Below are 27800 nucleotides of genomic sequence, written 5' to 3'. Positions count from 1 at the left end.
TGGCTGGAGAAAGAAAGGGGTCTGGCAGCAAACTGAGTGTAAGAACCTGACAGGAGTAGAAGGAAAGCAAAGGTTCTGCATATAAAAACCAGTCCAGAGTTTGTTTTGAGGTTTAGGATTCTTATGGCATCAGAATGTATAAAGGCGCTGCTGCTGCTGTGACATGGAGGGAGGAGAAGCTTCAAAGGAATGAGGCTTTTAAGGTTGGTCCAAAGAAGCTCCTCACTGCTACTTTCATGCTGAGTTGTTGGGAAACAGATTTCTTATATCTGGCATCCCTGAGGGGATCCTGAAGTATCCAGTGGAGATAATGGATCCTGCTCAGTGGGTAGAAGAAAAGGTGCTGCCTGCCTGTGTGTTAGAGCAAGGTTTTGCTTGCAGTGTACTTAGCATTTAATTTTGGAGAGAGAACAGATAAATTAAAATACAGTTAAAAATGGCAGCATACCTTCTATAATGAAAATCCAAATGTTTTGTATGCATATTTTAGTAAGACAAATACTAAAAGCCTAAAAGGGAGAGAAAATATAGTATAAGTTACAACATAGCAGTTGACTTTAAACTTTTTCCCTTTAGTTTTGATTATGAAGATGCAGGGTACCAGACAGCAGACCTTGTCAAAATGGATATTCTTTTAAATGGGAACTCTGTGGAAGAATTGGGAACTGTAGTACACAAGTAAGTATGTTAGCTGAAGAATATTTCTCGGTAAATAAAAAGGGCTTCTTATTTATTTATATTTTCACAGTATTTTAGTGAAAGAGCAATCAGGATTTTATCATGCAGCCACCTTTCAGGTATCTGCAAAAGAAGGGAGACATTTTGTAATTAGGAGGGAACTAAGAATCACATGTTTGACTTTAGAAAGATGCAAATTCTTAACTAGAAAAAGGGGAAGATGATAAGAGGAAAGGGTAATTGCCTACAAGCAAAGAGTTCACATTAAGGAAAAATTTGTCAATCATTTGAAGAGCACTTAAAATAGGTAAAAACTAAAAAGGGGCCCATAGACTTTGTAGAGAGAATCATTGAAAATAAGGGACTCAAACTTACAAAGATATACAATTAACAGTTGTCAATTGTTTTATACTCTAGATTACATCAATGCCATGTAAACTTGCAATTATCTAAATTTAATTAGTTAATGAGGTATTAGATACAACATATGGAACTTGCATAGGAACATGTAAAGTCAGTCATTTGGTTGCAACTTCCCGCAGTACATGATGTTTTGGTTGTTTCCCATGAAGAGTGTCTATCCTATTTTAGGACAATGTCTCTAAATTTGACCCTTTATTGGTTTTGGACCCTGAGGGAAGTTCACCAAAAAGACTTAAAAATGATTTAAGTTTGAAGGCCTCAAAGGTGAGTAGAGAAGCCACAGAAGGCTGAGAAAATGCATCATATTGGGGGTAAACTTTTACAAAATGAAGGCAGAAACAACCCCATTTCAGAATAACATTTTTGTAATACGAGATTCATGAATTAGGTTTATGAAATATAATGATGACAAGGAAGATGGTGTTTCCAGATTTCTGCATTCCTCAGTGGACTCCTACCTTTCTATTTGGTGCTTTTTATTTCTACTAGTCTTTACAATTTTCCACTTGTTCTTCCAATTATTATCTTGAGTAGTATCCTTAGTTCTCTTCTTTTAGTTTCTCTTCCTTCCAGGATGTCTCAATTTCAATCTGCAGTTACTGAAAATCATATTTACACTTTAGTTAATTTCTGTCATGACAAACTACAGTCTTTTCTAAATTATTGGATTTTTTTTTTTACTTCAGAGTATCAGAATAACAAAGGAAAACTGTCTTACTCTAAGAAGATTGTTTCATTCATCTTTGCAATCAACTCTCTAATTTAATCTGGTTTTCAGAATTTTCCATTGGTTCCCTAGCCTCTCTTATTAAACCTATGCCTATTTGTTGCTCCATTTGTTCACTCTGTTCCTAAAATCTTGGTATTTTCTCTCATCTGCATCTCTTCATAATTGGTTATTACTTCTAAACACGCACTTCTCTGTGGCTATGTCTACACTGCAATGCAATTTTGGGATTCACAGTAAGCCCATTATTTCGGGCTTGCTATTCCGACATCCCTGTAAACCTCATTCTACAAGGAGTAAGAGACATTTCAGAATAGCGCTTTATTTTGAAATTTGGCACTGTGTAGACAAATTAATCTATTTCGAAATATCATTGAAATAAGATAGGATAAGCAATTTGAGCTATGCAAATTGCCTATTTCAAGTTACGGTGCAGTGTAGACACACCTTCTGTGTTTGGGAACTCACTCCTGAATTGCTTCCTTTAATCAAAACTAACGTTAAAAACATTAGAAACTTCAGGGGGTAGCTGAGTTAGTCTATAAGTGCTATCAGCCCATTTGTTGTTTAAGTTTATCCAGTACAGACTAAGAAAACATGTAGATGGTATCATGAGCTTTCATGGGCACAGCCCACTTCTTCAGATGACCGGAGTCTGAATTCCAGTCATCTGAAGAAGTAGGCTGTGCCCACGAAAGCTCATGATACCATCTATGTTTTGTTAGTCTATAAAGTGCTACCAGACCATTTGTTGTTTAAGTTAATCCTTAAAAACATTTTTTCTTTTACTCTTAAATCGCACTCAGTATCATTTTCCCTTATGGCTGTATCTTTTCAGGCTCTCCTCACACTATAGATTGATTGCATATGTTATAATGGAAAGAATTAGGTAACCTAAATTCTTGGATTCTACCAGTATCTCTTACCATAAATATACACACCTATCTCTATAGCATTAAACTGAAGCTATGTATTCTTCAGATAAAGGGAATCTCAACTGTTGCTGTATTAAACTCTGTAAAACATTTTCAGCAACTGCTTGCTATCAAATGTTTTGCTACATGATAATATAAAATTTTCCTTTGTTTTCAGACCATAAAAAAACAGTACTTTCAAAATCTGAAATAAGGGGTGTTTGTGTGTATATATATATATTTTAAAAAAGATAAAATGTCTACTAATAAATTAAGAGAAACTTTTAAAAATGTTGCTGAAAGCAATTGATTTGGGAATAAAAAATACAAATGTAAACAATAGCGAATTTGTCTTTCAGAGACAAAGCATATGCTGTTGGTAAAGCTATGTGTGAACGTTTAAAAGATGCTATTCCTAGACAGCTGTTTGAAATAGCCATCCAGGCTACTCTTGGCAGCAAAGTCATTGCAAGAGAAACGTAAGTTACATCTTTTTTCTTGTCTTTGGCTATCTTTAAGATATGAGGAAATGTTTATCTAATTTTCTTACATATTTTTTAAATTTGTCCATGCAGCCATAATTACAGATTTTGTTGTAAAATCTACCTACTTGAGGGAAAACAGCAGGAAGTTTTCCCCTTTGGCATCCAGTGGAAAACTTGTGTGTGTTGGTCTACATTTTTTTTTCTCATTTATGTAGAAGACTAATATTTGATCTTCAGATTTGAATCTAGTATTATTTTGATATAAGTAAAGTTACAGAAGAAAATTGTCATACAGGCAGTCCCCGGGTTATGTACAAGATAGGGACTTTGCCAGAGCAAAGCCTCAGAAGCGCGGGAACCCGCCGCTGCTGTGGCTTCAGTCCCGGTGCCTGTGGTCTGCTGGGGACCGTCCAGCAGACCAGGGGCACCGGAGCAGCTTACGAACGGGGCTTTCTCGCCCCGGAGCTCGCAGGTAGCAATCCGCCACCTCGAACTCCGGGGCGAGAAAGCCCCGTTCGTAAGTGCGGATCCGATGTAAGTCGGATCCGCGTAAGTCGGGGACTGCCTGTATTATAAACTTATTCGGTATAAAACCAGACAATACAATGTTGGATTGAGCACAGTGAATCACAATAGAGTGATTTCTGGGATGGGTAGAATAGTTTCCCACCAACAAAACAAGTAGATGGTGAACACTAAGACCCTGGGAATTGAGCAAAGGCCCACTCCAAAGAAAGTGTAATGCATGCTATACCAGCCAGCTGTTCACTCCAAAGCAACTATGGTTTCTTGGTGTGATCCTTGTGCAGTCAGCTTTTGTTGCTGCAAAGGATTGTGGGATTTGTGCTGTGGTAAGTAACCCGAGGTGGCTTTTGAGTGTCAAGTGGAAATGATTACGAATCACTGCTTAATATACGCTAAAATATTAATAATAGAAATCACAGCACATTTAATAAGCTAATCATATAGATGGTAGCCCATTTTTATCAGTTCATTTGCAATAAAATTGTGCTACTGGCTCCATTAGGTTTTCTATTTTTGCATAGTGACATATTGTAAACTTTCAAGTGTGAAAGTCAATTTGAAATATCTATACATGCTTTGATAGATGCCTCCAGAATTCAAAAATATCATAGTTTGAGGCTTAGCTCTCTAAATGACTTGGACTAGAAGATTTGAAAAGAAACGGTGATCTGTATACATACCATCCAAGCAACTTAGAAAAACTACCTCCAAATATTTTGCCACCTATAGATTTGGGGCTAGTACTGGGTACTTCATGAAATAAAGTTGGTCTTGCATGCAGGAAATGCACTGATATATTGATATATACAGATATATGGTATCTTCTCTCTTACAGGGTAAAAGCTTACAGAAAGAATGTTCTGGCAAAATGTGTAGGTATTTCTCAATTTGAATATTGACTGCTGAAGTGGCTCAGATGGGGGATATAATCTTATTTCTTTATTCTCCCATGGCCCTCTCCTCCCCCTACCACACAGTTTCATTTTTTGCACTTAGTTTCTCTCATGGCTCACTTCTCTCTCACTCTTTCAAGCCCCAGTGACAAGATAATCTTATTTATCCCATTATATTTAGATTTTCATTCTAAACTAGTTTCCCCTTTGTAGTCTGTTGTAACTACTTTCATTGTACTTGCACTGTGGTTCAGAGAAACTGACCACTTTTTCAAAGCTGCACATCTATTATACACAGAGTATCATTCATTATCCCACAGTTTTCCCAAATGACATGGATGAGCAGATGGTTTGAACATTTCCCTGTAGAGACTGGTTGTGACTAGGCTTGAGTTTGGCTGTCAAGATTATACAGATTAAAGGATGTAATGCTTAAACATGGCAGGGGGTACATCTACACTGCACTGCTATTTCAGGATACTAGAGGTATCCCAAAATGGCTACTCCCCCCCATCTACACAAGTCTCTTGCTATTTTGAAATATTTTTCTAAGTAACCTGCGCACTATTTTGATATCCCGGAAAAGTTACACAACACAACTTTCCTTAGTCATAGCAGGTATCAAACCACTATAGCCTCTCTTGACAAGCTTGTGTGATAGATGAGATAATGGAAGAAATCATCTCCTGCTTGTATGAATGCCTAAATTATAGATTGTTCACTGGCGCCTCTTCTTCTTTAAATATTGTAATTTGGGGTGACTGTTGGGAGTTGAACTGATCTTAGGTTACATCATTTCAAAAACTGATTTCTGTATAGCACATCTTTTAATGTTTTTAAACTGTAGTATATATAAAAACCTAATGCAGCTTTCCTATTTAATAGTATGGTGGAGATATTACACGGAAAATGAAGCTTTTGAAGAGGCAAGCAGAAGGGAAGAAAAAGATGAGGAAAATTGGCAATGTGGAAGTGCCAAAAGATGCCTTTATAAGTGTTCTTAAGAGACAATCTGAAAAATAAGTGGCAATAAACTCTGCAACTATGATGCTTCATCTAGTTTTTGCTGGGCAAAAGGCAGGATGACAATAATATAACTTATGGCTTGGGGTATGTTAGCATGACCTGTCATGTTTAATTGTACATTTTTACATAGGGCCAGAGCTATAATGAGAACACATTTTAATTGGAAGAATACTTGAAGTCTACATTTCAGATTTTGCCATACACTATTTTGTAATATGTTCAAATGCTTGTAAATGTGACAAAGTAGAATTAGAATTATTTTGGGTTACATGAAATCCAGGCCCAGCAGGAGCTTGTTTCCAGATACTGCACTCTTAACCAACCCCCAACTTCCTTTTCTGACCACCTTCCCCTGAAAGTGCACTTTGGCTCTCAAATTCCTGGAACTACATTCTTTGGAGTTTAGGGTAATAATTGTTTTATGTATGTACAAAGAAAAGGGCACACCAGTTCTACATTAGTGAAGCAATAGAACCTAAACACTTACTGCCTCAGCAAGAATAAAACAATTTAGGAATTGATAATTAGAGAAACAATACAGCTCTCCACTTGCACATAGATAATTAGCCCAGTAGTAGGAGATTATGTAAGGGACACTACTCATCGTATTTTACTCCTTTTCTGATCATCTACCTCCTGGATACAGGTAAATAGCAACTTGTAGGGCATACTTCTTGTCTAGGTCATATTGAAGATATGCACCTAATTTATGGCAAGAATTTGAAAAGTTTGAGATGCTTCTGAAGTATCTGTCTGTTTTGAAGTGTGTGGTGGGGAGGAGGGGAGGGCACAGAGTTGTTATACATTTAGCTTTGTTTTTTCTTGAAGTCAGGGTAAATACCTGTATTTTGTGTTTATTAAAAGAGCCAGATCCATGATAAAACAGCATGGCATGGGACAATCAGAAATACTCCACTACAAACAAGGGCACACAGTCATTTAGAAATGCCGTAGGAAATGTAAAGAAAGAAATCCAGTTATGAGCCTCAAAACAAATGTCTCTCACCTACCCATGTAAATCCTCTCCCCAGCAGAGCACAAACATAAACCAGCTGAACTGTATTGGTCCCAGAGCCCAAATCATGCCTGTCACTACCCCGCTGGTGACCTACTATTTTTTCCACCACAGCCAGCCACCTAACAGCTACAAAAATCTGGTTAGCTTCTACAATGGGAAAGTGGGATTGCTACTGAAGATGCTCTTGGCAACCGCTTTGGCAAGGTGATAAACACTATGGCATTTATCAGGCACAGCATGTCCCTTGAGACTTATCCATTAGAGGGTGGTTCTTCCTGCAGCTGATGCAGCCTGTTCTGTGGCTGGCCCATGTTCATCTAGGAACAACCCTAAGGTTACCTACAAATAATCCTGTCCGACCAACTCCAGCAACTGCCATACTGAAGCCAGGAGCCCCCACACCTGCCAAGTAAAAAACCAAACCATCAGACAGTGGTCTATAGTTTTAAGAGGTGCTGAGGCCTGACGGTGATAGGCAACTCATGAGCTACACCTGCTGGTCATGCACTCTTGAATGGACATAGTTTCCCTGGAAGATGTGCCATCACACATCTTGATACTTAAAAGGGCATCTATACTATTTACAAATGCTTTAGGTTCCAGTCAGTAAGTTCTGGGGACACTTACCTTTAGGGGAATCTTCCAGAAACTGGCCTGCATCACCCACTCATACAAAGACCTACACACAGACTGCACCCCGGGGGGGGGGGGGGGGGGAGAGGAGAGAGAGAGAGAGAGACTCTGCTCCTGTGAGGGAGCCTATGGCTGTGGTTAAAACCATCCTGCCATTACTTTCCACTGAGCCACCCGCTGAAAGAGTAGGAGTGGATAGCCTGTTTTGCTGGCATAGAGGGAAGCGGACTAGTTGAGGCAGCATATCCATTCAGAAAATAGTAGGATATACGCCATGTTATTGATCATAGGGTTAGGAACAACTTCTAGAACAGTTTAGTAAACTATTGCACATACAGCAATGAATTCCTTAACATCCTTTAAGCGGGGCAGACAGGCTGCACAGCTCATCACTTGCAGAGCCTTTTCTTACTGGTGAAAAGCCAACTATTCTGTACTTAGCTCCAGCTAAATATTGAAGTCCAGACAAACACAGATAAGTGTCCTTTGAAAAGACTGTAAACAAGCTGGTGCAATTAGCAAACTTGTTTTAGAGTGAACAGTTTAGAGGAAGATTACATATGGCTTTCTGCTTTAATTCAAACAATACCAAAAGATAGATCAGGCTTAATTATAGCTATAAAGCAAACATATCAAGTTACTATTACTCTGAGAAAGTATTGTCAGATGTAAAATTAAAATTAATTTAGTTCACAGCATTACACAGCTTGTCTTCACTGGCTGTGATTTTAGGAAAAAAGTGTATGTATGTCAGCAGCTCTTTGACCAGTAATAGATTTTTTTTTTTTTTTACTATTGCAGCATTCATCTACTAAGCATGTGAAATCCTGAAATCTCTCTCACACAGGTCATCATAGGCTGGATCACACTGATAAGTCTTTCTGGAAGAGTTAGTAGGATTCTTCAGTCAGTCCAGTAAACAGAGAATTCAAAATATGAAGCACTTCAGCAGGAAAGGTTATTTTGTGTTTAGTTTCAGTATAACTATGGCTAACAAAGCTGATAAAAATATCAAAAAGGAAAATCAAATATCAATATCCAGTTTTTACTTAGGTATGTGTTTAAAGGAGACAGGTAGAAAAAAATTACAGCTCAAAGCTTATTAAACAAATCCACATTTATGGTAAGTTTATGGTTAAATAATGGATTTCACTTTTTTCCACTAAAGAAAATGCTATTTTGAAAGTGAAGACTTCTATTTAAATGTTATACTACACAAAGAGGAACATACCATCATGGTCAGTCCATCTCTTTCCATGGATTTTTAAAAGGGAATTTTACTGCTGGCATGAAGGAGCTGGTTTGGCACAATGTTAATTTTGCCCACACCTATAAAAAGGCACAAAATACCCTTTCACCAAACCTGTTTTTGAAACCTGAAATGTTTATTCTCAGACCACAGTTGACATCAAAAACAAAACAAATGTAATCTTTTTGTGAATTTCAACTTTACTTGGTGTAACAGTAGAAAAGAGTAGCATTCTTAGTTCAGCATTTATACCAATCTCCGATGCAAAGTAATGGCTAGTAATCTAAAGCAATTGTTTACAATCTCTTGTTTCAACTCCAGCCATTTGGATTTTTAGGTATTAACTTACTGCATTTAACTCCTTTCCCCTCTTTACAGTTTTTCGATTACAACATCATTAATGTAACTAGACAATCACCAAAGAGGAACATATTGAATGTATTCATTATCTATAGAGCTCAAATCCGAGCTCAATTCCCAAAATATAAATTCTTAAATAAACTTTAAACGTGTAACAAAAGTGCTATGGCAGAAGTACAATATGCACATAATTGAAGAATAAGTTATTGTAACAGTTTGAAGGGGTCTATTTCAGTTTTAGGCACTGTTTCCATACCATTATTTGCTTGAATATTGTACAATCGGACTTAAATGCCCAGAAACTATTGGCATAAGATTAATTTAAGGCAACCAAAATGCAAAATGTGTATTAGATATAAACAGTGCACTTCATAACCAAAGTTGTGCATCTGTTACAAGTCCATAATGTTTAACATGTGAAAGGCCAAAAGCATTGTGCCTGTACTGGGATACAGAAAATGAGAAGTGTATTTTGCACTGTTGGAGCCAGAGAATGATGCTTAAGCTAAAGTGTAATTTTCTTCCATGTAAACCATACATTGCTGTGCTAAGAGTATGCTGCTGATTTTATTATTTCTCATAGTATGCAACTTCCCTTTATATTTGCTCTGTTCTTGTTTACTTACTGTGGCTGCCAATGAAATCACAACTACAAAATATTAAAACAAAATGCACAATACAACACTGATTCTATGAATACAACACTGCACAGATATGGAATGTGAATGTACAGATACTGGATTGTTTTAAAAAAATACAGTACTTAAGATTCCCCATTTTAGCCAGCTTTCAGCATATATGCATAGCAGTATTTTTGTCTGCTACCTAAAAATGTTGTTTTGTTTACCCACATGGAGTACCTCCTCAATTCCTTCTTCAGTTTTCTTCTTTCATACTGTACAGTGGGTCCACAAGTTTATTGTGAACATGCATTAAACCTTAAGGGGGGAAAAAGCAACAGTGCCAGTTTTACTTAGTTATCAGCATACATTTTCTATCTGGATTGTTTATTTGCTGATTTTACTTCACATAGGTATATTCATTAATACTATGGATTGAAATAGAGAAAACACAAATGGGCGCTCATAAGGCCAAATAAGCTCTATACAGGCAGCTAGCTATTAATTCAGTTAGGCAGAAGCAGTAACATGCTATTCCTGAGTTATTCTTAGACATTATCCCAGTAATACTTACAAATGAACTAAATAGGGCTATGAATTGGGAATGTAACAATTCTGTAATCAATTATTAGATATGCATGCAAGTCCATTATTTAAAACAAAGTTCCAGTTTCAAGTAGAAACTTATAAAAAGACCAACAAAAGCATCTGTGTATTTGTGTTTAAGTTAACGAGTGTTTGCAATATTGTCGCATGAGTCTCTTAATCCAAAGCTTTTCACCACAAGAAATTCAGATTACACAATGCTTTGATATGTTTATAACAGCCTGAGTTTTAAGATTACTAACGGAAGATGTTTATTACTACACCTCCATGATCTCAGACTCTCAGAACAAAGACCAATGACCTGAAAGATCAAGAAATATACAATACAGGCGGTCCGGTCCCCGAGTTATGCAGATCCGACTTATGTCAGCTCCGTACTTACAAACGTGGCTTTTCTCGCCCCGGAGGATGCGGACGGCAGGACCGCCCAGACGCGGCGCGGTCCCGCAGCCCGCGTCCTCCGGGGCGAGAAAAGCTGCTCTGCGTCTCCCTGGTCTGCTGCCCGCCCTCCCTCCCTCTCCCCCCCCCCCCCCGCAGACCAGGGAAACGTGGAGCAAAGCCGCGGAGGACCCAGGCGACGGGACTGCAGCGCATCTGGGTCCCGCCACCCGCGTCTTCCCTGGTCTGCTTGGGGGGTCCCGCCACCTGGTCTTCCCTGGTCGGGCCCCCCCCCCCAGTAGACCAGGCTTTTCTTGCGGACGCCTGGGGTAGAGCAGCTGGAGCGCTGCCGGTTGGTCCCGCAGTGCCGCTCCTCGGTGCTACTGGACCAACCCAGCAGTGCCCCAGCTGCTCTGCCCCAGGCGTCCCCAAGTCAGCCGCTGCTGAAACTGACCAGTGGCTGACTACAGGAAGCCCAAGGCAGAGTTTCTCTGCCCCAGGCTTCCTGAAATCAGCCGCTGATCAGTTTCAGCAGCAGCTGACTTGGGGACACCTGGGGTAGAGCAGCTGGGGTTTTGCCGGGTTGGTCCCGGCCGCGCTCCAGCTGCTCTGTCCCAGGTGTCCAGATTCAGCTGCTGCTGAAACTGACCAGCGGCTGACTACAGGAAGCCTGGGGCAGAGAAACTCTGCCTCGGGCTTCCTGTAGTCAGCCGCTGGTCAGTTTCAGCAGCGGCTGAATTTGAACTCCAGTTCCGTCTTAAGTACAAATTCAAGTTAAGAACAAACCTACAGTCCCTATCTTGTACATAACCCGGGGACTACCTGTATATTATGTGCATATGAAGTGCTCAATTAACTGTTACTACAGATATAGTAACATGAATTTCCTTTAATGTTCTATTATGCAAAAGGAATCATATTGAAGAACTCCTTACACAGCATCTGCTCCCAATGTCACTCAGAGTCATCTATTCATTTAATAGCAAATTTTCATTTATGATAACTTTTTTCACCAATACAATTAGGACACAGAGTGAAAGATCTAGCCTTAAGAGAATTATTTACTCAGCTTCATTTGGCTCTTTATGTGTAAACCCAAGGAAGGCAGTATATATTTTACATTGTCTGAAGACAGTGGAGGTGAGAAATGGAAAAAGTCAAGCCCACAATCAAGGCTACAGGTTGTAGGGTAAGCAGCTAAATAAATAAATAAACTAGAAGCATGGTAACTGAATACATTTGGTACAAAAGATGCATGATACAGAGGGAAACCCGCAACGGCAGACAACCACTTTTAAAAACTTAAGAACAGTCACACTGAGTCAGATCAATGGTCCAACTAGTTTAGTATTCTGTCTTCTAACAGTGGCCAATACCAGGTACTTCAGAGGGAATGAATTGAACACGCAATCATAGAGCGATCCATCCCTTATCATCCATTCCCAGCTTCTGGCAAGCAGCTAGGGACACTCAGAACATGGTGTTACATCTCGACCAATAGCCATTGACAAATCTATCCTCCATGAACTTATCTAATTCTTTTTTGAATGCTTTTATAAATTTTGGTCTTCACAATATCCCCGGTAATGAGTTCCACAGCTTGACTGCGTGTTGTCCTTTAGAACAGAACCATACTTTAAAGTTGCATTTATATTTTTTGCATTTGACGTCCTGGTTTCCTTTTACTAAAAAAGTGGGGAAAGAACACACACTCATCTGTATTTCCTGGAGGCACAAATTTTGGTAAGTACTATACCGGTGCTTTTATGAAGCATATTCAATTTCCCCATTAGTAGATATGCATTTCAGTGAGAGTACATTCAGAGGCACAAGTCTTATATTTACAAGCTTCACATATCAAATGAGAGTAAATATCCATTCTCCACAGAGGAAGGAGCAAGAGTTTAGCATCAGGATCACCCTCCCAACAGGTATTGGCTGGGGACCCACTTCTTGATGATAGATTTCAGGTTTCCTAGATTTTACAAGTCCCACTGAATTCTGGGATTCAATGCCCAATGTATTTCAAACAGATGATCCAAATGGTTATGCTTTTAAAACATTACCTGGAGTAGGAGGAAAGGCCTACATTACTGGGTAGGTTGGATTATGTCCAAGTGAAATATAACAACTGGATAGTGTACTGCCTGTTAACCTCTTTTGGAAAGAATAAAATACCTTAAATTGTGCAGGCACCTTCCTCCATCCTTCCTAAAGTGTGTATCCCACAGATGCAGATGGTACAAATTTTAGAAGTGCTCTTAAAAGTTTAAGAACTTGAAGCATTCACTCCACTCCTCTGAAAATTATTTGCTGTCAGTTTTCACAGTTTAACTGATGTTGCTGTATCCAGATTAAAATAGTCTGGTTATTTGTTTTGGGCATACATCAAGTTTTTTCATTCTACAGAAAAAGCATATGAAAGCTTTCCTTTCCTCCTACACATGTGCTTTCAACAAATATTGTTAGACACCAAGTATGGAAGATAGCAGGCCAAAAGGTAAGGTACTGAAAAGTTATGAATGAGTGAAAAGAGGATGTGGGGCTACAATAAGATCTAGCTATTCCAGTTACTGTTAACTACTTCGATACACAATATTGGCAGAGTTACTGTGCTAGAGTTTGCACATAGCTGAAATTTTGCAAAATGTCTGAAAGCTTTGAAGATGGTGAAAGAACGGTAGGTAACTAAAACAGGATAGTCATTTTTTAAACATATCTTGAGGCCCTGAAAAGAGTTAATGATCTGAAGATCAGGACTCTAATTACTAATCCTGGCTGACACTGCCTTTTCTCAGTGGCCTGAGTCAGAAGTCTACCTGTCTCTTCCCATACTAGTTGAGGTTACGACAAGTAGTAAGTTTAACATGACTGATGTTTTTTAAAAAATACTTAAAGAAGCAAATACATTATAGTGTAACCTAACAATTAAGTATGAATACATATTCATACATATATGTGCATTTTTAAATATAAATGCAGTGTTTTCATTAACATCTTAAATTTAGTTATAAGTTTGTAAGTGACACATTTATCAAGAGCTTGCTCTAACTATGGCTTTGAGTCAAGTTTTAGTATTCATTATGTGCCCAAGCAATCTTGACTAGAATTCTAGATTATAGACTAGTGATAAGAAATTACATTCAATAGACGTTCAACACTGTTAAGCACTAAATTTACTTTTTCAACATATAGCCAAAATATACTCAGAGCAACGAGATACTCATAAATTAATTCAAAAAACGAGCTACTGATGATAACTGTGGTAAAAAGAAAACAGAGTAGTGTGTGGAAATCCCAAAATGTGGCCTTCTTTTCTTAAATTGACAGTATACATAGAATTATTTGTTTGGAAGAAGAAAAAAAGAATATTTTCAATTCAAGTAAAAAAGCCAGTAGCCCAGATTTCATAGACATCTCAAAATAGTAAGTGTCCAAGAAAGATGTTCAAAAAATAAAGAAACTTCAGTTTCTATCTACCATAAAATTAATTACATGAATGTCTTATCCTCAAAATCCATAGCATAATAAGAGAGAACAATAAAACAAGCCTGATTGGTGTGAAACAATCTTTGTTAGCAGCAGCAGTTTATGTAATTAGTGTAATTTTTAAAAGGCACTCGTTGAAAATGCATTAAGGCTCATACAAAAACAAGGCAGTGAAATTAGTGATAAGAAAACAACTTTAAACTCAATATACTTGATATAATTATTGATACATGTAAAATCAATATAAGGATCTCATTAGATTACATACCAGGTCTGAACAATAAGCAGCCAACAGGCTGAACGCAGTTCACCAAAAGTATCCTGGGAGCTGTGGGAAGCAGAACAGCCAGGCCACCACTTTCCACAGCTCCCATTGTCTGGGAACAGCAAACTACAGCCAATGAGAGCTGCGAGCAACCAGACCTGTGGATCAAGAGGTCTGTCAGCCCACCGGGGGCTAACCCAGGTGAACTCTGTCCAGCCCATGAGTCACTGAGGCTACATCTACACTGCAGCTGTTTTCCGGGATACCTCTGGTATCCTGGAAAAGCTATGCTATGTCCAAGGAACACGTTCGCTTTTCGAAAAAAAAATTCAGAAAAGGGGACACGTTCTTTTGCCATCCCTGTAAACCTTGTTATATGAGAAAGAAGGGCTGTGCCAAAAGAGGACATTTTTCCGAAATTTGGCACCATGTAGATACACCAAATTTCGAAAAAGCCTCTTCTGAAGGAAAAGCAGAAAAAGATATGCAAATTGCAGATTCTTTTCTTTGTAGTGTAGACACAGCCTCATTGTCCACCCAATTTAGAGTGCACAAGATTCAGTTATGCAAAATATATGGTAGCCAAAACGTCTTCACAAGTGATTTCAAAGGCTTACATTTTGGCCTTAGAAACTTCCAAAATTCTAGTTCACCGAACAATGCATGAGAAATAAGTTAAAATGGCAAATACAGCAAATCATAGCAGAAGCAGCCGTTTGAAATGATACAGAATTAACCTTCATTATTTATCAAGTTTTCTATAACCCAAATTTTACTTTCCAGCAATTCTAAAATCAACACTTCTGAAAGCAACAAGCTATATCCTCTAAAGTCACATTTCCAAAAAGTGCTGTTGAAGAATATATGGCCAATAGAGCAAACTGCAAGTGACAAAGGAAACAGTTTCCATTCAAAGAAAATGTACTGTACATGAAGGATCATGTACTTTGTTTCCTGCATGAAAGGAATGAGGTTAAGTCCATTAGCCACTGTAACATATTCAAATACTAAGTTCAACATTTCATATTTGAATATGGTAACTGTTTTTAGTTGTACATGGTGCACTTGGAGACAGGGATTTAACCCCCAGCCATTTTTAACTGATTAGTCACACAGAGAACCTATTCTGTTTCAAATCAGTGCTCACCTTTGAAGTATTTCACAGTTTTAACTCTTAATTCTAAAGTAGCATCTTCATCACATACGAAGATAGTTCGGGGGTGCTGTTGAAAAGCAGAAACTGTCCACATATGATTGACCCCTTCTTCAATTGCCTTGTACAAGGCAAAAGCTTTATGGGCACCTGTTATGAGAATCATAACCTGGTAGATAATACAAACACACATAAAGAGGGTGAGTTTTCAATTTACCTTAAATTCCCAAATCAGTTATTACTTACAGATTGAACCTCCAAAATCTGGGACACTCTGGTCCAACATCTGCGGTCTCGCAGGACCACGGATCTTGCTGGATCAAAGAGCCCCGGTGCCCAGGAGCAAAATCCCATACCCGAGGAGCCCTAGACAGGCAGGGCAGGAGTGGGACTGGCGAGTCTCGTCCCCAGGGACCCCCGGCATAGCGCAACAGAAGCGGGGCAATCAGCAAGCCTCATCCCCGAGGATCCTCGACAGAGCATGGCAGAAACAGGCAGTCAGCAAGCCCTGTCCCTGGGGATTCTTGGTCAGGCAGAGGAGAAGTGAAGCTGCAGCGATTGCAGGGAAACTCTGCTCCTGGGGAGCCACAGTGGGCCAGTGCCCAAGTCCAAGCTCTGCAGGCTGGAGCCAGTGGCAGTGGGGCCGGAATGGGGCCAGCCACAGGGAGAGGGAGCATCCTGGGATGCTGGTGGCAGGGACTTCCCTTGATCTGACAAATTCTCTCATTCGGGATGGGTCAGGTCCCAAGGGTGCCGGATGAGGGAGGTCCAACCTGTACTGCTTAGCTAATGGAATCCTATAGTATTGAAAAGATGAACAGTTCTTTTACATATTCTCTACTGACCACCTACTACTTTTAACAGAAAAAATATATTTACCTTCATATTTTAACATGTGCACCATAATAGCTAATATCCAAGCACCAAAATGATTCCACTTGATCCCACACTTACGAGATATCAGCCAAAAATGGTGATACCTAATAGTCAACAACTTCCACAAGCGCACCATTCAAGGTGACAACATACATGCATTTAGATACCATACAACATAACACTGAGCTACTCAAAGTATTCATTGTTTATTATTATTATTTATTATTGTGTGTAGTGAAAGCCAGAAGTATGCCAGAAAATTCCTTTGGTTTAGACTTTCAAGCAACTCCAGTCATCTGAAGAAATGGGCTGTACTCACAAAAGCTCATGATACCATCTACATGTTTTGTTAGTCTATAAAGTGCTACCAGACCATTTGTTGTTTTTTTCTGTAACAGACTAACTTGGCTACCCCCTGAAGCTACTTTAACTATACAGTTACTAAAGCTGATCTGTAAAAGCTGATCAAGTTCTAGTAACCCTACCAGTAATGTACTTATTGTCTCAATAATCCATGCCAACAAGGACATGGAACACATTACTGGACAACACTTAATTCACAGTTCCAGAGATCGCTGTACAAATCTTCCTTGTAACAAAAAATATCTTACAGCATTTTTTTTATAAAATAAAACTAGATGGGACTTAAAAAAATACAGAAACTATACATATGATTAGTTTAGTCATTACTGAAACGGCCATCCCGAGGAAGAAACGATAACAGTTGCACAAGAAATCCAAGCAACAGTTTCAGATGTTACAGGAAGGACCAATGTCGTCAGTTACAGTTCTATAACTTCCTATTACAATTACAGGGTAAATTTAGGTAAATCATATACATGAAAATATATCCAAGACCTTTAGACATTTTTGAATGAAGAATTATACAGGTACTATAGTTATATATAAGTGATCAGGATCTCAATTTAAAATCTCATCTGCAAGAGATCTCCAAAAAGCACAGTGCTCTCAATATGACAATTTGATTAATTATACAGATTAAAATCATACCAGTATAACTGTTATACTGACATATTCTTTCTGCTGTAAGTGTGCTACTCTGTGGTATAGAGTAGACTAAACCTCTTCTAAAGTTACAAAAGCTAAACTGAAAAAAATCCCAGAATTCTATAATATGTCGGAGTGATGCCAGTATTATATTGGTTTAAATTCTCTATCAAAGAGAATACTTTCCCCACATACACAATCCAATAATGGAGAATTGGTTCAGTACTGCTTTGGAAGAGCACAGTATTATTAGTAATGGCATAAATAAAAACCCCAAACTCAGAAAAAATCAGGCACTATTAAAAAAGATCCTTTATTCGCTATGGGCCTTCTTAATGGATCACCTAAATGTTGAGAGTCTACTGTTGACATGTTTCACTATAAAGAATGTACACTACTCCCACTATTAAGAAATGTATTCATTCATAATAATATAAAGCAGCCACAAAAACTTGTAATAATCACTTACTACCAAATGCCTAGCTGAAATAAACCTCTAAATAATAAATAAAAGCTTATTAAAATCAATTTCAAGAATGTATTGTTAACTGGTTATTTATTCCTTCAAGATCTTTGCATTAATTCTAATTATGATTGCATGTAATTATACTGATGAAGCTTTGCTTGGTGTCCTGAATATGGACACGTGCAAATTAAACTAACAATGACTTCTTACCTCTCTAGCGTCCATCACCGTACCAACACCAACTGTTAGTGCCATAGTTGGAACTTTAGATAAGTCTCCATCAAAGTACTTAGCATTTGCCAAAATAGTGTCCATTGCTAAAGTCTTTAATCTTGTTCTTGAAGCTAAACTTGATCCCGGTTCATTGAAAGCAATGTGGCCATCTGGACCAATGCCTTTACAAGACACACAAAAAACAGAAACAATTATTCAGGTTTCCTGAGAAGACTACAAAATATTTAAGAAAAGATTTGTGGTTGAATTTTCTAACTTACAAATGAAAATAAAGGCAGGAGTCAAAACTGGTATATTATTAAATTAATTAGTTATTAAAATTTGGATACTAACAATACTATAATTTCAGGTTCAAACTGATTCTCCATGTTAGTGTAAGACAGGGAGGTATCTAATACTATCTGCTTCAAAATAAAACACAATTTTAGTTTTGGAAGTGACGTGAAATGATTCAATAATGTATTAAAACAGTGACAAGTTATCACTTCTACAAAGGTTTCTCCTACCTCCAACAAATAGATCGATTCCCCCGGCTTCTTCAATTTTTTTTTCAAATGCATCACACTCTGCTTGTAAGTCTGGAGCATTCCCATCAAGGATGTGAGCATTATTAGGATCTATGTCAATATGCTTAAAGAAGTTATTCCACATATAAGAATGGTAACTCTCTGGATGATTTCTTGGAAGCCCTGGAAACAACATTTAAAGCAAAATGTAAATAGATTTTACTAAAACTGAACTTCCAGTTTTATAGAAAAACATAGTGGGCAAGAAATGTACAGTGCATTTCTTAAATCTAGTCTCACCAATCAAATAAATGGAAGCATTTTATAGACTGCATATGATTTTCCATTTCCATGCACCTTATGAATACACCAGTGTAGAGTGAATAGTGTTTTAAACTCACTTGGCATAGTCACATACAACTATACAAAATATAATAAAGAAAAAATTTGGCCCAAAAATCCATGCTGAAGAAGTTTTCATAAGAAAGTTTCAAAACACTTCACAAATACTGAATTTAGCTTCAACATCTACTCAACTATTATTCTGATTTTGAAGATAAAGACACTGAGATATGGAGGCTAAAGAGACTTGCCTAGAGTAGGGATGTTAAATTTCAATTACTGAGTTAATCGAGTAGTCGATGGAATTTCCTTTGACTACTCGATTAGTTGATAAGGGGAAGGTGGGGCGCTCGCTATTCTGGCTGTGCCTCTGCCTTTTAAATGTATTAAGAGCCACTCAGGGTTCTTACTACATTTCTAGGCAGAAGAGCAGCAGGAACACAGGTCAAGTGGGGACTCAAGCAGTCCCTGCTCGCCCTGGATTCCAACTGCTGCACTTCTGCCTTTAAAATGTAGCAAGAACCCTGTAGTGCTTTTGAGAGACCCGGCACGCACAGAGACTGCTTTAGTCCCCATTCGCGCCATTTCCCTGCTGTACCTCTGTCTCCCCTTGCCCTCCTGCGGAGACAGTGCTGGGGTGAACCAGTTTTTAAGCCACTTCCCACCAGCACCACCGGCTCCTGCTCCCCCCCGCTTGCTTCCTCTCTCTGACAGAGGCACTAAGGGACGGGGAGAAGCAAGTATGCGAGACACTACTCGACTACCTGGTAAGCATATGCTTATTGGGCAGTAGACAGCTTGCTTACATCCCTAGCCTAGAGTTATACAAAACTTGCAGCAAAGCCTGAATCTCATAACTCTCAGTCCTGTGCTTTATTCAAACCTCAGGAAGATGATTTATCATTTTAATGCAGAAAATAGTTATCAGAATAGGCAGTATTTCTTAATATTTGAAATATAACTTACCTACATATTCATCCATATTGAAAGTCTTTACATATTTAAAAGAAAGATCTCCATTCTTGTGATACTCTATCAATTTTTTGTAGCATCCCAAAGGTGTGCTCCCTGTATAAAATAAGCTTATTAGTCTGATGTTTTGTATGCCACTAAGCCATTTTTAGATGTATTTGCAAAGCTGAACAACATAAACCAGGGTTTCTTAAAGTTTGTTCCACGGCTCACTAGAGTGCTGCGAGGCAGTTGGAGGTGTGCCGTGGAAAGCAGAGTTCAAAATGGCCGCCCTTAAAAGGGTAATGACTGCTTTCCTGATAAAAGGGCAAACTGTTTTGGTTTTTTTTTTTTTTTGCTTAACTTCTTTTCCACGTCCTTTTTTGTTTGTTTTGCTCTGCTCAACAACTTTCCCCTGGGAATGGCTGCCCTTAAAGGGGCAAGCCGCTTTTTTTTTGGTTCAACAAAAAAATCCTTGGCGTTCCTCATTAAAAAAATATTGTTTGGTGTTCCTCAGTCTTAAAAAGGTTCAGAAACACTTGCATAAACCCTTCATAAGTCGAACTCTGCTACCATGTTACAGAAGAATCATAGAATCATAGGACAGGAAGGGACCTCGAGAGGTCATCGAGTCCAGTCCCCTGCCCTCATGGCAGGACCAAATACTGTCTAGACCATCCCTGACAGACATTTATCTAACCTACTCTTACATATCTCCAATAGTAAAACTCCAACAGTCCAGCACCCAATTGTCCGTCACTCCTGATAGTCCAGCATCAAAATGGCAAGCGCTCCTGATGGAACCGGGACATAACCCGAAACTGTTCAGGTCAGCCACTCTCAAGAGGGTTATAGCAGGGAAGAAGGGTGTTTGGGTCTGGGAAGGGGGGGGAGGGAAGGGAGATTGGGTTATGTAAAAGCCTGATTGAAAAGCCGGCCGCTCAGCAAACGTGCCCCTGCGCCTGAAGGGAGACATGCGGCTGCTCCAGGACCCGAGCATAAGGTTCGGGGGAAAGGGGGAAGTGGGCTACAGCAGGGAGGAGAGGTGTTTGGCTCTAGGGAAGGGGAGGGAGATTGGGTTACAGCAGAGATGGGAGGTGATTGGCTCTGGGAAAGGGGAGAGGGAGAGAGGGATCGGATTATGCACGTCCCAGCCAGCTGATTGAAAAGCCGACCACTCAGCACACGTGTCCCAGTGCCTGGAGGGAGATGCATGGTTGTACTGGCAGCTCCGGGGACCTGAGCATAAGGCTGGGGGAGAGGGGGTGGAGGGGACTGGGTTGAGAGTATGCAGTACTTCCTGATACTCTGGCATATCAGATAATCTGGCACCACCTAGGTCCCAAAGGTGCCAGACTATCAGAAATCTACTGTAGTTTGTAAACTCAAGTGTCCATTCCATATTACAGTTGTAAAAAACCTTACCTTCTTCTCAGAAGACCCAGTGAAGTTTTTTTCACTTTTTAAAACTATGACATACTGAAATACACAATATTACAGGACTATAACGTTTGAAAGTTTGAATTAGGCATGTTTGAACTTTTATGCAATTAAGTACCTACTTAATATCTAAGATCTTTATTGCTGTGGCTAACTAGACACCAAACATTTCTGTAATTAATGAATTACATGAGTTTACAATAAAAAAAAAAGTATTACCTGTTGGTAAACCAAGGGTAAAATACCTTCCTTGACTTGGTTTGAATTGGATAATACAATTACAAATGTATTTTGCTGCCCATTCACTTGCCAAATTATAGTCATCAAGAATTACCAGTCTCATTTTGATGAACAGTTTGCAGGAAAAAAATGAGGTTAAACCTGTGAAAAACACAGAAACTATTTTTTAAAGTCTCGTAACACGGAAAAATAGAGTGAAATATTAGATAGGTTTAGTTTACCCTTACATGTTATTTTAAAAGACCATGAAGATCTAAAAAGTCAAGCTTCATATTTCTAGAATATAATGCAGGGTAGTTAAAAAAAGCATGTTTTTATGTGTTTATGCACTCAGTTAATGACTTTAAAAAATTATTTCAAGTAATTTGTCTTCCCTCAGGTTCCAATTAGACAACTAAATGGAACATTTTGGGTGACTGAAAAGGCTACAGAAGACCAGGAAACACAACTAAATCAGTAAATATAACCTATTGATCCATTAATTAAAAAAAACCTCTAAACCACAGGGCAAAATTGTGAAAGAGAATGAGGATAGACACTTTACTTTTAAAACACACAACTCTCTATCCCAAAGTTTTAATGCCTTGATGTTGCACACACAGAATTTTATAAATGACTTCTGATGAACTCAAATGAGTCAAGGGAACAACTCACAAAAATAAATGCTTTTAGGATTGGAGACTTAATGTGTGTTCTACTGGAAAATGAGGACATGACCAGTAGCTTGTTTTAAGAAAAAAAAAATCAAGAGTTGCATATTGTCGTCAGTATAAGGAGTGCTACATTACCTTTGTTAAGTAATTTTTACAAAGCATTTTGTTATAACTTGTTCTTCCGTAACTGATTGAACTTGAGTGCTTAAAGAGTTTACTAACAAGTGAGATGCGCTATCTCTGTTTCTAGTTTCCCTATCAATGACAGGATGTGGAAACAAAAGACTGGCAGGTTTAATCACAATTACATCATTAAGGTCCATTAGCACATGACCTGCTAAAGCTAAAAAATGCTTCACCCACTGAAAGATAAGATTGAAAGGTGTGTTATAAGATCTTAAATCTCAAAAATGTCACTTTTTGATCTGTAGCAGTGTTTTCTGGCATTGGTTCAGGAGTAAATATAGCAAGTCCTGGATTTTAGACAAATATAAGTTTCAATTCATGACTAATATACACAGGTTTTCTTCTCTGACTTGAGAAAGAGATTGTGCTTGGAAGAAGACAATATGTTGTAAATGAACCTCTATTCCATCTAAGGGAAAAATTGTTCCATATATTAGGTAAATATCCTACCATGTGTGGCAACTGAGTGATTATAGTACTGGACTGCAATCCTGAAAATTGTGGGTTTGAATTAGGGATGTTCAATATCGGTTAGTGGAATTGTCAAGTAACTTCATTAATTCTTATCAGTTAGTGGACTATTCTATAGTCCCTGGGAGCGGCACTGGCAGCAGCGCAGGGTGCCAGGTGAGAGCTAGTCCACGAGAGGAGCCAGTATAAAAACCAGCTCCTCTTGCAGACCGGCTGCTCGTCGCCCTGTGCTGCTGCCTCTGATAAAGAGGCAACAGTGCAGGGTGACAGCAGCCCATCTGGGGGGAGGGTCTGAGCTATCAGACCCAGCGCTAACTGGAACCGAGCCAGGCTGCCTGGCCACCCACCCAGCTCCTAATACACTTCAAATACAGAGCCACAGAAGGGGTTAGGTCCCAGAGTCGGCATGAGCCAGAACTGAGCCGGGCTGCTGCCAGCCTACTAAAAAATTTACTGGTTGCCGGGGGAGGGAGGGTGAGGGAGGAGGAGGGAAGAGGGAAATGCGTGTAGTCTATAGCATTAACCTATAAGCTTTTGCTTTTTGGTTAATTGACTACACTATTACATCCCTAGACTGAATCTTGCTCACACTGAAAGGCTACCTCCAATTCACCCTCTTGCAAAATGGGTACCCAATCCCAGGTTAGGGCAGTCAACGACATGATGTTAGCCATATCCCTCCCTGTGTACTGTTGATTATGAACCTATTGTGCCTTAGTCACGTGCTCGGGGGAATTCTTATTATTAACAAAGTTAATTATCCACTAACTTTGCATAACTTGCAGTCACTTAACAGTCGGGCGGTGAGGGGTCAGGGATAGTACAAATGTAGTGAAGAGCTTCTATACTAATTTCTCCTAGAAAATGGTCATATGGAAAAGCTTTCACAGCTGCATTACCTAGATCTGTAGAGCTTTAGCAAACCAATCTGCTCACCCAAATTCAAGTCAGAATAATTCAAACTGACAAATCAGAGAAGGGCTACTAAGGAAGATTGGGGGTTGGAGGTAGAGAGAACAGCAAAGTTATCTTCTGAAGACCAAAAGAGCTCAGGCTTTGAAGCAAAAAAGGTCTGAGAGGTCTGATATGAATATATCAGGGAAGGAGAAGAGATATTTAACAGCAATGTTAGCACAGGACAAATGAATATCAACTGTGACGTTCTGGAAAAGCATCCTAATGAAGGGAGCACAAACAACTTAGCTAGTTGTAAAATGAACCTTGATACATTTATGAATGGGTTGTCTTTGAGAGTAAGGGACTTGGACCCACAAGACCTAAGAGGCCTCTTTCAATCAATCATATGTTCTTAAACCAGGGATTACCTGTATTGATCAATACAGACACTTCCACACTAGAAATGCTAAACAGAAAATGAGATATCTCTACCTATATTACTTGAACTATAGAATTTTCTATGAGAGCAACTACATAAGTTGCCTACAGAAAAGCCAAAATGTTTACTATTTCTCAGTTTTGTAATACTAGTGAATGCCACAGCTAGGAAGTCTCAGAGGAGTAGCCACATTAGTAACTAAAAATGAGTAGTCCTGTGGCACCTTAGATAGTTAGAGGCTAGCAAAAATATATAGAATTATGAGCTTACATGGGTACAACTCCAACTCATCTATGTCTTTTTGTTATCTCTAAGGTGCCACAGGACTACAGGTAGGAAAATATGTTTATGCTCACCATCAGTTTCCTCCCGTCATTCATTAGTAGCCATGAAAACATACACAGTTTATGACAATGAGGTATCAAAACTTACTTCCTCTTGTTGAGCTTAAACAACAAGTAGTCTGGTAACTTTAAAGAATAACCAAACATGTAAATGATAGTTTTGTTCGTCTTTAAAGTTCTACCCGACTATTTGTTGTTTTTTAAGTTTATCCAGTACAGACTAACTCGGCTACCTAACACAGAACGTTAACTCCTCTACCCCACAGTACTCAAGAAAGTTCAAGTCCTTTGTGGAGCAGATACACGGTTGACAAACCATGGACTAATATACAAACACACTTGACAATATGGAATCTTTCACGGTAGAGTGATTTAAATCAGCACTTTAGATCAAGGGAAAAGCCTTCATTAAAGAAGAACTTTTCCATTTTTGTATTTCAATTATTTTCTAAATCAAGATGCATTCACACTGGTTGTTATAACCATAAAAATATACTGATTTATAACTAAATTGAACACATACTAGATTCTATACATCTTTTTGTTACCTTAGATATATATACTGTAAGTACATATATTTAAGCAAGGCCAGGCCTGGTTGTAAACAGTTAATTAAACTGATTATTTCGTGTCAGCCAGGAAAATTCTCAAATATGCAAAAAATCAGAGATTTTCAAACTGTTTTCATTTGCAAATCCCTAAACAATTTTAAATGGAGAAGCAGAACTCTGGAAATCTCAAGACAAGCTGCAAACCCCCTGGGGTCAGGCTGAAAACCACTGGTCTAATCCAAGATCAGGCCCCCCTCGCCCAGCATTGAGGAACCCATGCTAATATTCCAGTACCCTTCACTGCCCTCTCCCCACAGGGCAGGAGCACACAAAATCTACTAGCCCCTGACCCAAAAGAGATTCCCCACCCCTAGCCTAAATGAAAGTGACTTGAGCATAAGTTCCTAGATGTCAGAACTCTCTTGAAAGAAGACAGTATTCTAAGTTATTGTCCTTCAAACTTAGGCTGTCCTTCAAACTTTTAAAAGTAGAAGATCTCATCTCCACCCTCCTTTTAATTCATAGACTGGAAAAGAAAGACATTTATCTGCTTTTTCAAACTCCCGAATAAATTTTCCAAGTAAGAATATTTTCTTCATTTGGTCTAAATCATTCTGTTCCTGAAGAAGAAGCTACTTCTTTCAAAATCCGGTTTAACACTTCCACAAATTCTAGTTTCACACTGTACTATTTTAGTGTGTGGAGACCAAGAGAAGTGTTTGAGAAACTAGTGAATTTCTGTTTCAATGTATGTAGGGAAGCTGACAGAGGAAGGCTATTTACTTGAATGCCCAGAACTATCCAAAAGCAAGGGCTGGCACTTACTGGGAAATCAGTATTCTTCCATTACCTGCAAAGTTTCCATGATGGGTGGAATTATAAATATTTATAGTTCAAGAACTAAGTCAATCAGGGCTTAGGTAGTGAAAAAGCCATAAAACAAGATTATTAGCTAGCTCACTGAATGAACTTGTTGAGCTACATAATGGTCTCTGGAGTCCCAGACTAGGTTGTGATGTCTTTGTCAGTCTCTTGCACCCAGTAGCATAGTTTCTGGATCTTCTTCAAGATGAGGCCCTTAATAAAGCACATGATCTACTGTTCCATATTCATGAAGCTTGCCCTCAAGGGTTAAATATCCCCCTCGATTCTTTTTACAGGCAAGAAACCTTTAAGTTTTTGATAGAAACTCATGGATTCAGCATAGGATTTTTTATTTCTTTGTAAGCAATCATAGTAAGTGTAGGCCTTATCATAATTTACATTAAATGCAGATTTAATATAAAACAGATCTGTGAAAAGAAAAAAACTTTAAACAAATTTTAAAAAACCCCGATTTTCCCCCACAAGGTCAGGTGTGACTCGTCCTGGAATCTTTATCTTCAAAGAGAGGCGGCAGCATAAGGTAAGTGCCCAGTCCTGTTCCCAGCGGCACCCCACCCCTCATTTTCCTCCGTCCCAAATCAAACCACTGGCCCCGACCAACAACCCCACGCGCCCCGTGACTCACCACAGCCCCCAGCACACCCAGGCTACCCCCTTCCTGCCCCACGTACCCCGTTCCCCGCCACAGCCCCTGCCCCCACCGCGACACCGCAGGGGGCAGCACTCACGGGAGCAGGGCGGCAAGGCGGGCCCCGGCAGCGATCGGAGCCAGAACCACGCAACTCCCCGCGCGCGCGTCGAGCCACAATTCGCGCAGATCAGCTGAACTTGCAGCGGAAGCGCGCTCTGAAGGATCGGAAGTGAGCGCGAGGGTGCAGCCGGTTACGCGCATGCGCTGCAGGGATTCTTTCGAGGGCAGTCCCGCGCGTGCGCAGACAGTTCGCAGTTCAGGGCGGGGCGGGGGTAGTGGATGCAGCGGCTGTGCTGGGCGCGGGGCGCGGCTCGCGGGGGAGAGGAAGCGGGGTCCGCGTGTGCGGTTCAGGGCGCTGCCGGAGCGGCGGGGTGCAGGCGCCCACCTGCTTTCCTGGGATAGCCCAGGGCTAGACGCTGCGCCGCGGGGGGGCGGGGTGTAAAATCCCCCTGAGCCCAGCGGGCGGCAGACGCGGAGTTAGATACTCGCCGTGTGGCGGGAGGCATCTTGCCCCTGAGGGTATTAGGCAGGGTGGGGAAGTTCCTGTCTTGTAGCGGGCCAGCTTCTGTAGGTAAAAAAATGCTGAGGTGCATAGAGCCCTTCCGCCGCTGGGGCAAGGCAAAGGCACCGTATCACCCTGGGGTGGAGAGTTTTCACAGGCTGATCACGCTGTTCTCAAAACCCGTCCATGAATTCATTGCTAGACGTGAACTTAGAGATGGGGATTGTCGTGCCTTAGACCAATATGAAACACACTAAGCTTCCTTTGCCCTGTGACTGCAGCTGGCCCATTTCACTTTGAGCTTTTACAACCTTATTTCAAAAGATCTTGCCTTATCGGTAACAGTCTGAATGAATATATATATATAAATAAAACTTTCTGTTATAAAAAGGATTGCAAAATACTTCGATTTATTAAATCAGACTGTGGCTATCAGTAAGCAATCTGTTACTTCAAGTTAGAATGTTAGACCTTTCAAGCATTGGTTCATACCTGTGTGTGTAATTTATCATGCGCTTTTGACTTCTATCATGTGCTTCCTGCTGGATGCCCACTCACAGGATCCCATTTTGTGCCATCCACACACACGGTCTTGAGGGGGAGGAGTTTTAAATATTTCATCTCACTTTGGGGAGACTCCAGGAAGAGTGATTTGGGCTGTTGATTAATGCAAGTT

General features: G+C 39.6%; 2 protein-coding genes across 14 annotated transcripts in view; one reads left to right on the top strand and one right to left on the bottom strand.

The window, feature by feature from the left end:
• Nucleotides 1-5693, top strand: part of GUF1 (GTP binding elongation factor GUF1) — a 53904-nt gene extending 48211 nt beyond the window's left edge. For all 5 annotated transcript variants that reach the window (XM_025187372.2, XM_075930489.1, XM_075930488.1 and 2 more), the window contains 4 exons: nt 577-678; nt 3102-3221; nt 4588-4624; nt 5531-5693. In XM_025187372.2, the coding sequence (XP_025043157.2) occupies nt 577-678; nt 3102-3221; nt 4588-4624; nt 5531-5668 (397 nt within the window). In that variant the 3' untranslated portion in view covers nt 5669-5693. The remainder of the gene's footprint in view (nt 1-576; nt 679-3101; nt 3222-4587; nt 4625-5530) is intronic.
• On the bottom strand, nt 665-26824 carry GNPDA2 (glucosamine-6-phosphate deaminase 2). Of its 9 annotated transcripts, XR_012904310.1 has the most exons (9): nt 26660-26823; nt 21485-21646; nt 19841-19942; nt 18533-18715; nt 18003-18187; nt 15437-15611; nt 8554-8651; nt 1560-1700; nt 665-801 (listed from the first exon to the last, which is right to left on the bottom strand). XR_012904310.1 is itself a non-coding variant. In XM_075930502.1 (8 exons), exons 2-7 carry the CDS (start codon nt 21606-21608, stop codon nt 8587-8589), a joined length of 834 nt encoding a protein of 277 aa, XP_075786617.1. In that variant the 5' UTR covers nt 21609-21646; nt 26660-26823; the 3' UTR covers nt 672-1700; nt 8554-8586. The 9 variants fall into 9 exon arrangements, 7 of the variants coding, with proteins under 7 accessions (XP_075786617.1, XP_075786618.1, XP_075786620.1 ...); XM_075930502.1 differs by having other exon boundaries at nt 672-1700; XM_075930503.1 differs by lacking the exons at nt 665-801; nt 1560-1700 and adding an exon at nt 5850-7091.
• Nucleotides 26825-27800: the final 976 nt, after the last annotated feature.

The sequence above is a fragment of the Pelodiscus sinensis genome, chromosome 5 (genome assembly GCF_049634645.1).
Source record: "Pelodiscus sinensis isolate JC-2024 chromosome 5, ASM4963464v1, whole genome shotgun sequence".
NCBI classification, from domain to species: domain Eukaryota; kingdom Metazoa; phylum Chordata; order Testudines; family Trionychidae; genus Pelodiscus; species Pelodiscus sinensis.
The sequence above is the reverse complement of the archived record's forward strand: the minus strand, read 5'-3'. Positions and strand labels throughout refer to the sequence as shown.

Excerpts from the sequence above, each read along its gene's own strand:
- GNPDA2 (XM_075930502.1), bottom strand. The coding sequence starts at position 21,608 with ATGAGACTGGTAATTCTTGATGACTATAATTTGGCAAGTGAATGGGCA. Across the intron at positions 15,612-18,002 it reads CGGTGATGGACGCTAGAGAG|GTTATGATTCTCATAACAGG; the intron begins GTAAGAAGTCAT and ends ATTATCTACCAG. Across the intron at positions 8,652-15,436 it reads AACTGTGAAATACTTCAAAG|GTGTGGGCAAAATTAACATT; the intron begins GTGAGCACTGAT and ends GCCTTTTTATAG.